The 17,594-nt window shown below is 35.1% G+C and overlaps 1 protein-coding gene across 3 annotated transcripts in view; it reads right to left on the bottom strand.

Annotated features, from left to right (window-relative positions):
* The window catches only part of LOC150107156 (uncharacterized), a 149,315-nt gene that overhangs the window by 83,620 nt on the left and 48,101 nt on the right, over window positions 1-17,594 (bottom strand). For all 3 annotated transcript variants that reach the window (XM_090391037.1, XM_090391039.1, XM_090391038.1), the window contains exon 3: window positions 2,171-2,488. In XM_090391037.1, coding sequence (XP_090247163.1) covers window positions 2,171-2,488 — 318 coding nt within the window. The remainder of the gene's footprint in view (window positions 1-2,170; window positions 2,489-17,594) is intronic.

The raw sequence follows: 17,594 nt of genomic DNA, 5'->3' as shown, positions 1-17,594 counted from the left end.
ACCATAGTAAATACACTATCTGAACAGCCAAAAAAAAAGAGAAGACATAAGTAAGTGGATTTCACCAGGCAACATGGAATAATATCAATTAGACTACATACTCATCTGAAAAAAATATTGTAACCAGGTGAAACTATGTAAAAGCTATCCTGAAACAGATGTGAACACTGACCATATCCCAGTCATAATGGTAAGTCAATTATGGTTGAAAAAAAAATCATGTACAAATAAACCATACAAAAAATGAAATATCACTAAAATAAAAAAAATAATTAAAGTGCCTGTAAAGACTAGAGAAGAAACAGACATATTAATAAATCTCTAAAGCTACATGGATGTAGCTTTGGAGAGAAAGGACCATCTCTCTTCAAGTCAGAATTTCATAAGACTTAAAAGAACTGAAACAATCTAAAGCAACAGGAATAGATCAAATTCCAAGAGAATTTTACAAGGCACTAGGTGAAGAAGCAAAAAGTGAAAATGATAAATTAAATACACTCAAATGGAGAAATTCCAAAATATTTTGAGCAAAGCATTATGTTAGCAATTTTAAAACAAATTGAGCACGAGCATGTGAAGATCACCAAATGGTATTTCTATTACTCCACTAACTCAGCTAACAGCTTTTATTCCCATATGGAAATAAGCGAGGCTGTTTTAGTCCTAATTGACTTTTTTGGAGATTGAGGGGGCAGTTCAATCTCCACCAGTAGTCAATCAGAGATAGCTGGCCCAAGACTATCACTAATTATACATGGCATCCAGAGAAGAGAGTCAATTGACAAGTACCACCATTTCATGGTCCATAATCCTAACACTATGTTTATTGTCATAAAATGATGTGGAGTCTACGGTCAATTTTCTTATTTTACCGGATGAAAAAACCCACTTGCCCGTGCCAGAGATTGACTAACTTGGGAACCAGTCGAAAAAAGGCTTAGTATAAGTTCCTCTAGTCAGTGACTAGAATCAAATTTACGATGCTCTCTCTCTTTTGCCGATTTAGCACCATGGAAGGTACACGCCACTTCCATTGAGCTACATAGGCTCTTCTGTACTATCTTAAAATCCTAAATAGAATTATCTATTGCAGTATCAAAAGAAAAAATAGAAGAAAATCTACCTGATGACCAATTTGGCTTCAGAAGAAACAGAGATAAGGTAGCTATACTAACTCTCTGAATGATCACGGAAAAAGAATTTAAAATAAACATAAACCCATACTCATAGCATTCACTAATATATAAAAATCTTTTGATAACATTGATTGTACTATCATCTTCCAAGCTCTCAAATATCTGAAGATAGATGATAGAAGACTAATTTATCAACTATATGAACTTCAAACCAGCTAAAATAAGAAAAGCATCAGACAAGGGTATGGTCTCTCACCACTACTTTTTAATATTTATATCAAAGAAGCTATGAAGGAATTCAAAGAAAAAATCAATAATGGAATAAAGATCAATGATAGATTTTATAATATAATAAGATTTGAGACAACATAGCACTGATGGCAGATAATAAAAAAAAAGGAACTACAAGAATTACTTTCAGAGATGAATAAATTTTTAACTGAAAGATGCAAGATGAAAATCAATAAGGAGAAAAAGTAATGAAATATACCAGGGATGAAGAGCAAATTATTAATATCTCACTAAAACGAAAAAGATTAATGCAAGTAAAGGAACTTACCTGGCTAGGAAGCCTAATAGCATCAGATGGGAGAAGAAGAGATGTGACAAGCAAAAAGGCATTCAACAAGAAAAGAATACTATTAATCAAAGAGTGTCTCTGAGAAAAAAAGAAGCATCTCATCCATTTATGGCTGTAACATTAAAGGATTACAAGTGAAGTAAAGTAACTACATAATGAAACAAAAAGCCACTCATGCTTTTATCGTTGAAAAATCAGAGTAGTTGCTATATACAATCCATTTTGGATGGTAAGGAGGTTAATGGCACATGTATTCATTGAGAAGAAAGGTTGGCAGTCAAAAGCAAGGATGTGATCACTCGTTAATTATATCCTTAACTATGATAAATTTAGATGGAAGGGTAGTTAAGTGACATAATTAATCATGAGTCTTAGTGTGAAATAACGTGAAATATTCACTGGCTATTAAATATAACAAATCAAGTTTTATGATACATTTTAAGAAATCACTTACTCTTCTGATCCATCACTTCTCCTTTTTAAATGCTGATTAATATTATTCCTGTTTGCACCAAGGTTGTGTAATAATTCCCAACTAGTGGCAGTCTGTGAAGTGCAAGGGTCTGGTGGTAAAGGTGCAGTAAACCTCATTATGGCATCTCTGGAATCACCATCAGATTTGGCAATCCATGGCATGAACGTAGGAACAGTATGTGCCCAGGAAAATGTTGATGACATATTAATTACCGAAGATGCTGAAGTGAAAGGCATATGAGAAGTATATGGAGTGGGTGGTGCATTAGTCCATGACACTGTGGTTGTGGGAAAATAGCTAAAAACAAAAATATTATGTTGATAATAACAAGGTTGTATAAAAACAATCAAATAGAACAGTGTTAACATGTTAATTATGAAAGACACTTCTGTTTAGGAAATGGAAAATGACAGAAAAAGCATTTGGGAATGTTCCTGACTGGACTGGTTGGCCAAGTGGTTAGTGTATCTGCTCTCCAACCACCAGGCTGCAAGTTTAAATACTACCATAGGACTGTATGTTTGAGATTATCTTCAGGTGGGAGATGAAATTCACCATCCAGTGTGAGACTACTGACCAACTTATTGAAGGCCTAAAATGGCTTGAAAAAGTTCTGTCTGGTTTCTTGACTATCGTATTTACTTGAATATAACTTGCCCTCGCATATATCTCACACCAGTTTTTTTAAATCATGGTGATATTGTGATTCCAAAATGATAAAAAGACAAATAATAATGAAACTGTCTGTGTTAATTTAATTACAGAAGCATTGCCACTAAAGATTCAAATATGTCACGTGATGAAGGTGACCAGCCGATCGCATAAATAACATTCATAATTATAAATTACAATGAATACTGAGAATTTAATTCTAAACATCAATTTAATTTTTTCTTGAAAAATGTTAGTTTCCGAAAATCCCTGCATATATCTCGCACCACGATTTTTTAACTTTACTTATGGGGGAAAAAAAGTGCAGGTTATATTCAAGTAAATGTGGTGTGTAAAAGTAAATAAATAAATAAGAAACCTTAGCCCAGCTATGGTACTCATGTATTATAGGCTTGCAGCCTTTCGTGGGTAGGAGTCGCATAAAAAAAAAATCTAAAACTTTCTAACACCACGACTGAGACTTCTCCAATTCCTGTAATGAACAAATCTGTTTACTTCTCCATTCCAATAACAAATACTACTAAAAGTGATGTTTAGTTGTTTACCAGAAGAATAATGATTAACAACTGCTCTGTGCAACACTCCTGTCTTTTGTGTTTTAAGATATTAATAATGACTTTTTTTTATACTTTTCTAATATGATTACTTAGAGTTGTTTTTAGTTTGGGAAGATTACTTTATTTCAAAAGCTTATTACCACATAGGAACCTCCATGGAGTAGAATGACTCATCAAGGTCACACTAACCATTTCTCAAGCAACACTTATCGCTTCTTAAACTTATTCACTGACAAAACAACCTCTGGTAATCTATTCCACTCATTCACCACTCTTTAAACAAAAAATTTAGTCCCTACAATCTTGTTAGCCACAAGAGGATTCTTAAATTCTCAAGAGGAGATTCCTTGTTCTTCAGCAGAAATTTCTTCATCTTTTCTATAAAACTCTTTTAATGTTTCCTATCACATGCCCTCTTTCTTGCCTATCAATCCACAAACATTCAGCCTAGTCACATAGAAAGCACTCAACAGACTAGTCACCACACTAGATCACTTGCCTCTGAAAACTATCCAACACTTCCTCACCCACAAGAAACCTAGGCAACCAACTCCATGCAGTGCTGTGGAGTAATCAAGATTACAAGCTGTAGTACACAGCTTATAATCTTTTCATTGCAAAATGCATAACTTTACTACATTAAACTAATCATTATCCATTGCTTTGTCTACAATACCAGTCTATTTAAATCATCTTTCAAGATCTGTACATTACTGTTATTAACTAACACCTTCCCCAGTTTTGCATCATCATCAGTAAACAATTGGATATCTCCCACTCAATCATTCCCTATTACATTAGCTAGTTTTTTTAGGAAATTTTATTTCAAGTAAAGATGACTCTCAATGTTTCAATATCTAAGATGTTCTTCTTCTCATCTGTCTAATGATGGATCGAGTCCTCTTTGTACAATCTGTCTCCAAATTGTTGTACTGATCTTCTTGAACATAGTAATGAAGTTGGGGAATTTGCCTTTCTTTTAAGGATATGAGCCAACTTTTCCTCAGTCTTCCGGGTAGATGCTGTTTTCCAGTTCTATTTAGCATGATGTTTGGAAGTCTGTGAGGAGGCATTCTCTGGATATGGCCGAACCAACAGAGTAGTTGCTGAAGAATAATGTCTGTGAGGTTGTCGTGGTAGTTGAGATCCTGCTTTACTTGTTCAGTGATTTTATGTTCAGTCCGGTGTGTTTTGCTTATTTTCTTAGGCACTTCCAAAATACACTTATTTTGAGTAGTTCCTTCTTAGTGAGTCGCCATGACTCACTTTCATATGTTGCTGGGGATGATCATGACTTTGATGAATAGTTTGATTTTAAGTTGTTTCAAGAGTTTGTTATTGTTTCATATCTGAAATGTTACACTCAGAAATACAACAACATATATAAACTTCCATACCACACAAGACTAGTCATCTAAAAATATAATTTGCATTATCTATTAGGAAAACTAAATAAAAAAATAAATACACCATTGCGTTTCCCCACACCAAACACACACACAGTTATACAAATAAAAGGAGATACTGTCCAACCACATATGCGAAACCCCTCGACACTTCTGTGCATGGCAGAAGAAGGCGAATCCATTCCGATAAGGGCAATCAATGATGAGTGTTTATTATTATATGTTGGAAAATTAGCTTTTCTTTTACAAAAATTTTAGTTTTTAAAGTGGCAAACTATTTGGTTTGTACAACAGTTGAAAAATTTTACATATAAAGTAAGTGATTTCGCATGTTGGTGATGAATTCATACATTGTCTTTTTCCCCTTCAACATGAATTGACTCATCTTGGCACTGTGCCAGCCAGGGTTCACAGTGTGGTCAGACAATATGGTGTAGAACTTCATGTGCCAAGCCTGTTGATATTACCATGTCTCAGAATTATATATTCTAAGCAATTTGGACTGCTACTTATTCAAAAATAAGGCAGTATCACTTGATTTACAAATCCTAAATAAAAATATCCCATGGTAGATTTCTGAATAATCATAATTTTTAAAAATCAAAAATTTTTAAAACAATCATAAATGATTACGTCCGTGCAGTTAGCCTAGTGGCTGTGCGCTTCACAACCATATGCCTGGGGAAGGAGCGTCCTAGGACGTGAGGAGCTGAAGGATCTTCCTCAGCCATAGCCAAGTTAGTCGGTCTTGGGCGTGGACAGTAGGGTTTTCTCCCCAGTTTATCCTGGTTTTTCATCCCGCAAAGAAGGCAAACTGGCCTTGAGAAGTCAACACTACAGGACATAGGATACACCAGGGCGTAGGGCTGACCACCTTATCCTGTGAATGGGTTGACGTCCGATGATTAACAAATCCTCAACACTGCAAGGTAAAAGAAAGATAAGATAATAATTTCTATTCTCAACATCACATCATTCTATTGAGAGAATGCAATTTAAACAGCCTTGTGATTAGAAGGAGAAGGAATATAATCCTTGCCTACCAGATTAATGTGGAGGAGATTTTTTGCAATGGCAAGATTTTCGCCATCCCTGGAAGCTGTATAAGGAAGCGTGAGCAAGAGAGTGAGGAGCAGGTTCTTTGTCTGAATTTGTGAGTGGAAGGAATTATCTGAGACGGTGGTTAGTGCAGAAATTGTGAATGGTCTAATGCCATTCACAATTTCAATCTTTTTGGATGTGCAAAGTGTGATCTCCTGTGTTGAGTCTTTTGACTCAGTGGAGGTCTGATGATGATAAATTTTAACAAATAACAATATCACTAATTATTATGGAATTGAAGCTAACCTGATTCTTCAGTGCCTAGCTTACTTTTTTTTACACATGAGATGGTTTCAGGAGTTTTTGATAGCAACTCTTCATTAAGATATAAATACTATTGTTTCACATTAGAAGGTTTCTTTGCATTATTTTTATTAAAGTGTCAAACTAATTTGTATTATAAGTTTGACACTTTCTTTCTCTCATTGATATTTATATGAAATTGTTTGATTCATTCCCTTTCCCCCTTCACACACACACACACACACAAAATTAGTTGAGATTTGTTGATGCCATTCTAGCAATTTGGTTTTGTGGCTGCCTGACCATCGGCAATTTTCTTGCTCACCTAAAACATTTCCACTGTCTCTAGCATATTATATATATCAAGTGTAAAGTATTTTTAGGAAGGATAGACAGGAGAGGAAGGGGGATGCTGCTAATGATATCAGAATCCAATTAGAGCTGAGACCTATGACTACAACACTAGTACTGATTTTTTTTTATATGGCAGTGAGTTTGAAGCCATCTGGTATGAAGTGGAGTCTAACAAAAAATGTATCACAAAATAAATATGATGGGTGTGAAAAGAGTAATCATAATGTGGGACTTTAATTATCTGAACAATGATTGGGTAGCTGTGAAATCACATGAAAAGAATGAAACTAAATTTAATGAACTGCTGCAAGGCAACTTCCTCAAGCAGCATGAATTCCTTGAAACCAAGGAATTCATGGTCTGATTATAGTGTCAGAGGGGACTTTCAGTTAAAAACTTAACTATTCTGCCTCCAGTTGGTGACAATGATCACGCAGTACTCACTTGGAAAGTTTATGAATGTTCCATTCAGAAAAGGTTACATGCTAAACAACAAAGAAGGAAATTAGGACCACCTGAGGAGTATGCCGAGTTCTATGCCATGGTATCAATTATTGGATGCAAAGGATATCGACAGTGCATAGGAAGTGTTTAAAAAATACTTAAATGATGCAATATCAGAATGTGTCCCTAGAGTTCAAAGAATAAATAAAATAGGAGTGAAATGAATGTGCAATCTAATTAAGCAAGAGGTTTGTAAGAAAAAATGATGTGGAAGGAATACCATGTGCATAAGGATGATGTCAGTTATGATGATTATAAGCAGCAGGCCAGAATAGCCACAAGTGTTGTATGGAATGCTAAGTCTCAGTATGAAAATAAATTGGCTTTACAAGTTAAAGACAATCCAAAAGCATTCTATCCTTATGCTGCAAGTAACAGAAAGAATACTACTGAATGCAGATGGTATGCAGGTGACTGATGCAAAAATGATTGTTAACTAATGAAGTAGCCATTTTGCTAAAAGCTATCAATGTAGTATATGTAACATTAAACTCACAGCTACCTCTTCACTGTATGAGGATACTCATGTATGAGGAGGAAGTACTAGAACTGTTGCACAAACTGAATAAGAATTCTGCAATAGGAACTGATGGGATTTCATCATGGATACTAAAAGAGTGTTCAGCTGAACTGGTTATTCCTTTATAATTTGAGTCTCAGAACCAAGAAGATTCCACAAGAATGGAAAGAATGTATTCCTATTGAACAAGGGTTGTGCAAAGATTGAATGTATTCAACTATCAACCAACTAATCAATATCTCAGGAGTGCTGGTGGTGATGAAGATTATGGAAAAGTTGGTTAGGGCTTGCATTCAGAAATGGATTGACAGAATCTCTACTTCGCAACAAACAGCATGGGTTTACTAACATGGGAAGGCCATGTTTAGCAATGTGCTCACATTCTATAGTAATGTTACCACTGAGTTAGACAAGGAGAATGGAAACACCATGATACTTTTGTATTTTGCTAAAGCTTTTAACAGAATACAGCATGAAAGACTTGCATAAATTGGATAATATGGGATTTGATTATGGACTATTGGCATGGATAAGAAGATGGCTGACTGACAGATATCAAAAAGTTGTGTATGGCAAGTGTGAATCTGCAAGATTCAAGGTAACCAGTGGTGTGCCTCAAGGATCAGTCTGTACATTAATGACAGACTGATTGTCATTATTTGTCAATGGGAAGGAATTGACATGCGATATACAGCTATTTGTTGATATGCAGTACTTGCAAAATGATTTCAATAGGCATGTGAAAATGTCTATCTGTTCAATGATAGCTGATCAGGCTGGGAACTTGAAGTTTTGTTACACAGGAGGTTGAAGTTCAAGGACATATAGTAAAAAACGAACCTTGACATGTAAAGATAAGGAAGTCGTTTTGCCTCAGTCAAAATGACTTCCTTGATAAGACCTCACTTGAACTATTGCATGCATGCATGCATGTCTGATGTCCTGGTTTTCATGGTGATTCTGATACAGTGGAGAGTGTCAAAAATGATATTAGGATTGTGGAATATTGATTATGAAGACAGATTGAGAATTTGTAGGCTGCATACATTTAGCAAACAAGAGAAAAAGGGTGATATGATTGAAAGTTACAAACTTCTGAAAGGGTTATACACAATTTCAGTAAATGGAATTTTTCATTTTATGGAAGATGGAGAAAGGACACGAGGGCATCCTTGGAAGTTGAAAATGAATGTTGTCAAGAAGGGGTCAAGGGCTAGATTTCTCTCTCATAGAGTGGGGCATGATTAGAATAGATTGCCGTTGGATGTTGTGTGCAAGTCACACAACATCCAACGTTAATTAGGTGCTTATGAAGACCAGTTACTTTGCTGTGATAGGCCATTGAGCTTGACAAGTAAAGGGAAGATGAGAAAATGAAGTGAGAGAACATCTAACTTTAATTAAGAAGTCCTCAGAGTTCGCTGTACATGTCTTTGTTTTGTTTCATTTACAATTTCTTCATATAAGTAGTAGTTTAGCCTAAATGTGGCATGCTAGTTTCAATAATCATCTTGAAGTTTTAAGTAGGCAACTCTTGATTTTTTTTCATTCTACTAATTTGTAAGGTCCATGAAACTATGAAAATCTCATGATCATGCATGCAGACAACAGAAATTCTATGGATATGACAACATGAATGTTACTTCTGGATATTTTGCATAACATTAGACCTATAGACATCTAGTACAGGTATCCCTTGCTTAATGCAGCGAAATTAGTTGCGACAATCCCTTTATATACGTGGCAAGAGTTTAATTAATGCAGCAAAATTCCACCAAATACAACATCATTGCTACAACCCATGGACATGGGTGTCACTGCAACTTTCAAAGCCTATTTTCTTAAAAAGATGTTCTCAAAGGCAGTAGAAACAACATGCGATTACGCTCCAAGAATTTTGGAAAAATTTTAACATTAAACACGCAATTGAAAACATTCATGCTCATGGGAGCAAGTGTCTTCTAGCTGCATGAGAACTGTTTGGAAAAACCTTTTGCAGGAATGTGCTAATGACTTAGGTGGTTTTCAAAATCCTGTGAACAACGTGGTTGAAGAAATTGTTGCAATTGGTGAAGACCTTGTTTTTGATGGTGTTGATGCAGAAGATGTTAAAGAATTATTGGATTCAAATTCAAAAGATTTCAGTGACAACGATCTTGAAATTGAACAACAACGCGCTTATAAAGACAACGAACAAATGGAATGTGAAGATGAGGTTCCCAAGGAGATGACAATTAAAGAAATGGATGGAATATTTCACAGTTTAGAATCGCTTAAGCAGCAAGTAATGGATACGGATTCAAATATTAATCAAAGACTGCTTGTTTGCTGAGGCCAAGAGAGTCATTTGCTTATTATCATATTTTTCCTGATAGGAAAAAACTAAAACTGTTCAAACGACTCTTGATAACTTTTTTTTTTTATATAAAAAATTGCATAACTAATATAGGTACAAACATTTATTAAACATTTACTTTGCATCCATTTTTTATCTTTCCTATAAGAATACCATATAAAACGAATTATTAACACAGTAATCGATCATGGACGAATTATAATTTTTACCATTGATTATTATATTTGATTAACGCGATTTTGATATACGCAGTAACATCGGGGGATTAATTAATTGCGTTAAGGGATACTCTGTACTGTGGATGGTTAATGGGTTGGATAATCCAGAAACTCTGCTCTAGAGACCGGAGCAGAGTTTCTGGATTATCACTTGTAGTTCAACACTTAACAATGAAAATCACATACCATGTAAAACTCCACCTACTAATGAATAATTGGCAGAAAAACTAACAATCTGACCAGAAAATTAAACAAGTATGGAAAAAATTTGAAATTATTATTGACTAAGATGATGCAACAAATTTTAGTGATAATTTTAAATACCAGACATTATTAAAATATGTCCATTATAACAGAAATTAATCTAGATCCATTTTGGGCTTATTAACTGTAGATAACTGATTGTCCTTTATAACATAAGTTTGTATTTACTAATAAAAAAATTGTCACATGTAAAACAAAACCAAGATGTCTGAAATAACGTGGGTTCTACGGTTGATTTTCTAAACTCAAGAAAATCGACCATAGAACCCACATTATTTCAGGCATTAAATATATTATGTTAGGGTTAGGGACCACAAGATGGCGGCACATGTTGAGCCGTCTCTCTCTTCACTGTGTACCGCTTAATGAGTGATAGCCTTGGGCCATCTTTCTCTGATTGGGTACCAGTGGAGATTGAACTGCCCATTCAGTCTCCAAAAGTTAGATAGGGCTAAATGGCCTCACCTACTCCCTGTATACGGGAATAAAAAGGCGTTAGCTGATTTTGATTTTTTTAAAAAAATGATTCAGCAAATGTAGTGATTTTAAATATAACACATTATTAACATATATCTAGCTACAGCAAATTTGTTAAATGCATATTGTTAAATTGAGATGATGCAACAAGTTTTAGTAGTTATTTTAAATACCAAAGATTATTAAAAATATGTATAGCTACAGAAGAGTTGTTAAATGCATACAAAAAGACTAAATAAACCTAGCTTATATTTTGCAGCATGCACCTACCTAATTATAATGAATATTTTCATTTCTGGATTCCTTTAAATTTGCATAAAGAGTCCCCATCTGTCCACAACAAAAAAGCATGAAGTAGAAACAGATGGTTGCTGATGGGGTTTTTTAAAGAGCACATGATGGAAAGGACTCATGCTACAAGAATATTACATCTAGTAATGGCACTTGAGAATCTGCATATAAATGAGGCATGTATTTTGTTTCCAACTGGAGAGAGCAATCAGTTTTAAATTGAAGGGAAAAATCATGAGAACAATGAATAAAACATTTTTATGAAACCATAAAACAAGTGATTATGACAGAACAATAAGGTAGAAGCAGTGGCTTGGCATGAAAAACTCAAGGTACAGGAATCAGCAATGCTTGGCAAGCAGTTGAAGGATGTCTGAAAGAAGCTATATATTTCTGTTCCTAGAATTAAAATAATAATTCAATTGGGAGTTAAATGGATTAATGTATTCATGTGCCCTCATAGATAAGATACAGTCATTTAATTTTTCAGTGACTGTATCACAGACATTGCCTTTTTATAACAATCAGTATGGCTATGGCCCTTGGTTACACACATTGTGAAGTTCTTTCTAATCTACCATTTCTGTTCATTATTCCTAAGTATTTTCTTTTACTATCAATCTGTATATTATCACTTGGAAAATAATTGTAGGATAAATTGTATGTATGTGTGCATTTAAAACACATGTAGTATTATGTTTTACTAAGTTATTATTATTATCACTTGTATTGTTCTAAATACTTGCTGCATTTGTTGAAGCAAGTATTTAGAAGGATATTCAGTGTTTTAATAAATTACTTACTTACTCCTGACTTGGATATTCAACTTGAGTCAACTCAAGCAAGCATAGCTCCTAACAAGGGGAAGAGAAGATTTGGATTTTCCCAAGGCATCTGCCCAGATTCCACATGAGAATGCATTATACAAAATCAAAGGGATGAGTATACAAATAAGATTGTGACAAACAGGATTTTGAGAGGATAGTAATGTAGGGGAATACCAAGACTAAAAGAAGGAGGGAAACCATGTTGCTAAGTGCAAGGTTATGTATTTTGGATTGAAGACATTGCAGACAGTAGTTTATTATTATTTACTCCATGGAACCCTCAGACTCATCTAGGGAGGCCCTAAACATCATGCAGGTACTATCCAACATTTGTGTGGTACCACCAATCCTGTTCTGAAAAATTTCCTCTGTATTAATCTTACAACCCTTCAGTAATTTGATGTCAATCATATCATCCCTTTTCTGCTTCAACCAATTACTGTAACCTACAAATCTTCAACCTATCATCATAAGATTCATTCCATAGACCTGCTACCATATTGGTCACTCACCTCTGGATTTCTCTCCACCTCTTCCTCATTACCAAGAAACCCAGGTGGCCAGATCTACATGATCTACATGCAATAGTCAAGATGGGGTCTTATCAATGCTCGATAAAGAGGAATAATAACTAGTTTGTCTCTGCTCGTCAAAGTATTCTTCAAGTAACCACGTAATCTGATTAGCTGCTTTTGCTCTGTGCCCTCTAAACTCCCTAACTACTAACACTCCCAAATCTCTGGCTTCGTCAATTTCCTAGAGTACAGTTCCATCAAAGTGGTACATAGCTGGTAATTGGAAGTCTTTCCACTTGGTTATACTATAAATTAAAGATACCAAGAAATTATATACTTGGTTTAATCCTTTATCCGAGTATAAGCATTATTATTGCCTTAGTATTCCATAATGTAAAGCACATATCCTTAAGAACATGTACAATGCTTTTCATTATGGAAAGGGTCACTACCCAGATCAGTTTCGACCTTTATAGAGGTCTCATCAGTGGGAACCAGACCCTGAGGTGATGCAGCTGAAGTAATGCATGTGCCTGCTGGTCACCTTTCTCCTTGAATTTCCTCCATAATTTTTTTTTTTTTTTTTGCAGTTCCAGCTTAATGATGATATTCATCCAATTAATTCCTACTTGATTTATTCTCCTGACTCTAGGTATGCAGTCTGCTATTACTTCTCTCAAACATATTTACTACTTTCCATGCACTATCAACATCTACTTACAGTTTCACATAATACACTGATCCAAGCAATCTCCTAAGCTTGTCATACTTACCAGTCTTGTAATTACACACATACTCCCTCTAAACTGAAAATTCCACATATTTAGCCACTTCACAGGTCAAGACCATATGATCGCTCTCATCAACTGGTTGCAATGTGGTCATATTGGTTATGGATAAATTTTCTGTTGCAAATTACTAGATCTAGCACTCTCAAACCCCTAGTGTGTGTGTGTGTGCCTTTGTAGCGCAATTGGAAAAACAATGGTATGTTGCACCATTCGACTGGAAAAGGCCCAAGTTCAAGTCTTGTCATCACAGGAGGAATCTTCATGTTTTTTTTTCCTTTCTCCCATGTGTCCTCTTCTCTTTCCAATGTGTTTCCAATAGCTCCCCTATAATAATTAACCCACCCCCATCATTGAACTTATGTGCATACAATCCCCATCATCCTTATTACATCCCTGGTCTATAGAGGTATCCAACTGTATAGTTTATTCTTCTGGCCACTATCTCACACCAGATGGCTTCAAATTTGCAATTTTGACTGGCATGCAGGTAAACGTTTAATCTCTTTGGTTGCAGTTCATTGGCTATCATCAATAATACTCTCCCCCATTCTTTTCTCTCTATCCTCCCTGAACACACTATACCCTTCACATTCTATCCCACTAACTATATCATCTTCTGTCAGCTGTGTCTCACTAATGCCAATAATCTTTTAACCTTTGGCCAGGACAAACTAGCCAATGCCATGAACTCCTCGCCCTTGTTCAGAATGCTCCTGGCATTAGTGTACATAAAGTGCAAAACTCCTTAGGCTCACCGTTGTCCTGACATTTTATACTAACTATCCCATTCTGGTTTATTACCCACAGTACTAACTTAGGCATTTTATGCACATTCTTATATTCAACTGCTTCACTGGTATCTGTGTACCCACTCAACAGCCCTGAACCCCCACCAAAAACTTTAGTTTCCTTGACTTTGCACATCCACTTTCACTTCATTTAACAACACTTTTTCCAGACTGAACACCAAATCCATTCAGATGTAAACCATACTTTTTGTATAAGCCCTTTTATCCATCAAACTCACTCCATACCACTCCTCCTACATGACCTATGCATCAACTCATTCGCTATTATGGTCCTCCTCAACTTTGTCATACTGCACCAACAGACTCACTATATTAACTCTCTGACTCTTTTCTTTTGCTACTTTCAGTAACTCTTTCATGTTCTCCCTTATACCATACTTTTCTTGTTTCAAATCATTTGTTCCAGCCAAACAATCTTTCACTTTACCCTTTTGCACTCTAATAGCCTCACTAGCACCGTTAATTTTTGCACCCGGGAAGCACAATCACACCTCTTATGATAGAATCACCATACAATACTTTTTCTTAATTTTTCCTTCTCTCTTAGTCTTATTAATGATAATTTGCTACAAGTTGTGAATGAAGCATTTAGGGCAACAATGCTAAGGTGGTTACATCATTATATCCATAACTGAAATGTTGAAGAAGACACTAACTTGTAGGATTATGTATGGACATTATTCTTCAACTCTGTATAAGCCTGTCAGATATGTTCACTTAGGTTCATAGGAAATTAGGAGAGAAATGAAATGATCCAGAAGGAAGGTAACTTAAATGATATCAAGCATATGGAATTGCCCATATGAGAAAAGACTAAGCAATGTGGTCAAAGTTTGATAGACATAAGAGAGGCAAAAATGAAACACATCTTTAGAAATTGAGTTAGATGTGGTTATGAAGCACATATGAGATCCAATTCCTTTCATGGCATGTGATGAGTGTGTGGAATGTTCTATCTACTAGCAAATGCTGTGAGTGTATCTTTGGTGAACATTTTCAAAGCAAGTACCCATTGGCTGTTTAAGAGATACTTGTGCCAAAGATATGTGAAACAATCAAAATAAAGTAAAAAATTAAAAAACTCATCAGCTAAATGTAAGGAGAAATACACTTGATTTATTTGGTCATAATAATATAAAAATGAAAGCTAACTAGTTTTGCCACAGATACTTGTGGCTTCTTCTGGGTTAAGATAAAATAAAAGGCTAATATGAACTATAACATTACTAAAATACAGAACATGTAGAAACCATTACAATACATAGTGAAAATGGAAACCACATGGACAGTGGTAGTGGAAGGTTAGCTCAAGTATGATGTGCAGAAGGATATAATGAGCAATTTCCAAATATCGCACAGGATCATTCTTGGTTCCTATTGAGTGTACCTTGTGAATGGATGAACACAGTAGATTCTTTTTGTTGCAATTGGTGTAACATGTAAGGCATGAAGCTCCTATCCCATTCAATGTTATGATGATTGTGGGAGAAGTGAAAAGCTAGGCCCGAGCTTTCTCTACTGTTATTAACGTTTCCAATATGCTCTTTCTGTCTAATTTCCAAACTTCTAGATATGTCTGACCATCAAAACATGGAATATTATAAACTCCTAGGTGTTTGTAGAAAGGATTGTGATCTTTAGGTGAATGCACTAAACTTTGTACAGTCAAAATGGGCTTGAAAGCCATTCTTATGTCATGAGATTTGAGGAGATTGGAGATCTTGAGAGAGCCTACCAGCATAAGGGATGGAAACAGAAGTTCTGTAGAGAATGTCAGATTTGATCATGGAACAGAGAATAGTATTTTTCATACTGTTCTCTTAGAATACCTGTTGCTCACAAATAGGTGGAGTACAGGCTGTAATTCTTCCTTTAGTTTTTTTTAATCTCTTGTGATAGAGATTGCCTTTTTTTAGTATATATATGATACCTAGTTTTTGTGATACATGATGCAATGAGGATGAGCGTGCAGTATATGCTAAGAGAGAAATCTCCTTCAGCTTGTTTGGAAATTAAGACATCTAGGAAAGGTAGTTTTCCTTCATTTTTAAGTTCTAAAGTGAAATTAATTTTTTGGTGGAAGGAGTTGATGGACAAAAGAAAATAGTGCAAATCAGCAACACTGCAGTGTCATCTACATATCCCCACTAAACTGAAGGCTTTTTATGCACAGATGTGAGGAAATGTTTATCCAAGTTTTCCATGAACAAATTGGCAGATGGAGGATACAAAGGGCTTCCCACTTCAAGGCCAGATAACTGCTTGTAAATGTTCTCATTCCATCTGAAACAGTTACAGTGGAGACAATGACTAAAATGTTCAGGTGTCAGGAGGAACAGTTGTCTATAAGTTCCATGATTTCATCCACAGGAACATTAGTAAACAAAAGATGCAATATTTAGACTAGCTAGAATATCCACTGATAAGATTGAAATTTTACATAGTTTATGTACAAAGTGTTGCGAGTTTCCAATAAAGTCCATATGTCTGATATAGCTCTTTAGAAGATCTGAAAGATGTTTTGATAATGGTTAAGTAGGTAAACTAATGATATCTTATGATCAGCCAAAGGGGAATGCCAGTCTTGTGTAACTTGGGTGCTCCATATACTTGTGGAGTTAAAGGGTGAATAGATTTAAATTTTCTTTAGATGTGTAAGCTATGTGAGCATGTTGCATAACAGATTGTTTCTCTCTTCATGATTTGTCCAAGCAGGATCATAATCTAATGGAGTATAAGTGAAGGAATTTGAGTGAAATCTTAGTCATGTAATCAGCTGTATTCATGATAACAGCTGAAATGCCTTTGTTAGCCTTTAACCCTGTGGCGATCGCACTCGAAAAAATTGCAGATATAGATCGTGTGTATCTGAGAGATACAATCATTACTAGCATGTGCTAAAATGCAATAAAACTTAAAGAAAAAACACTGCAAATATAATGCATGATGATTTATTTATTTTCAGTTACAATCTAGAAATTATTGAACAAAGAAACAAAGAAAAAAAAAAACTAAACCAATACTATACTGACATCGGAGGTCGCGATATCTCTCAGATACAATTTACTATGAAATATCACAAATCTTTACGTAACACGTGTTAAACCAAAATTGACTGCATAAACGGTGTGGAATATCACTCATAATATATGAATGCACAGCTACTCATGACCTCCAAGCTATACACTGGATATGTGTAAGAATATTTATATAAACAATTTGCATGTATCTGTCAGATCAGCTGCGACCTCCGCAGGGTTAATATTACAACATCCTTGTTCTTTTTTTAAATTAGAAAGGGCTCTTTTTTCTGAGAAGTTGATGTTTATAGGTTGGTTGGTTGGTTTATAGTTTATTTGGCACAAAAACTACAAAGGTCATACTGTGCCATACTAAAGGTTATTACAAACATTAGCATTTACAGAAAATTGTTAGCAATATGTCTGTACAAGAATCTAGTTTCATAAAGCAGCATCTCTAGGTAAACAGAACTGTTGC

Source organism: Typopeltis vanoorti, chromosome 4, assembly GCF_054136105.1.
Source record: "Typopeltis vanoorti isolate ZY-2024b chromosome 4, IOZ_Tvanoo_1.0, whole genome shotgun sequence".
Taxonomy (NCBI): Eukaryota; Metazoa; Arthropoda; class Arachnida; order Uropygi; family Thelyphonidae; genus Typopeltis; species Typopeltis vanoorti.
Note: the sequence above shows the minus strand (reverse complement) of the source record. Positions and strands in the feature narration are given on the sequence as shown.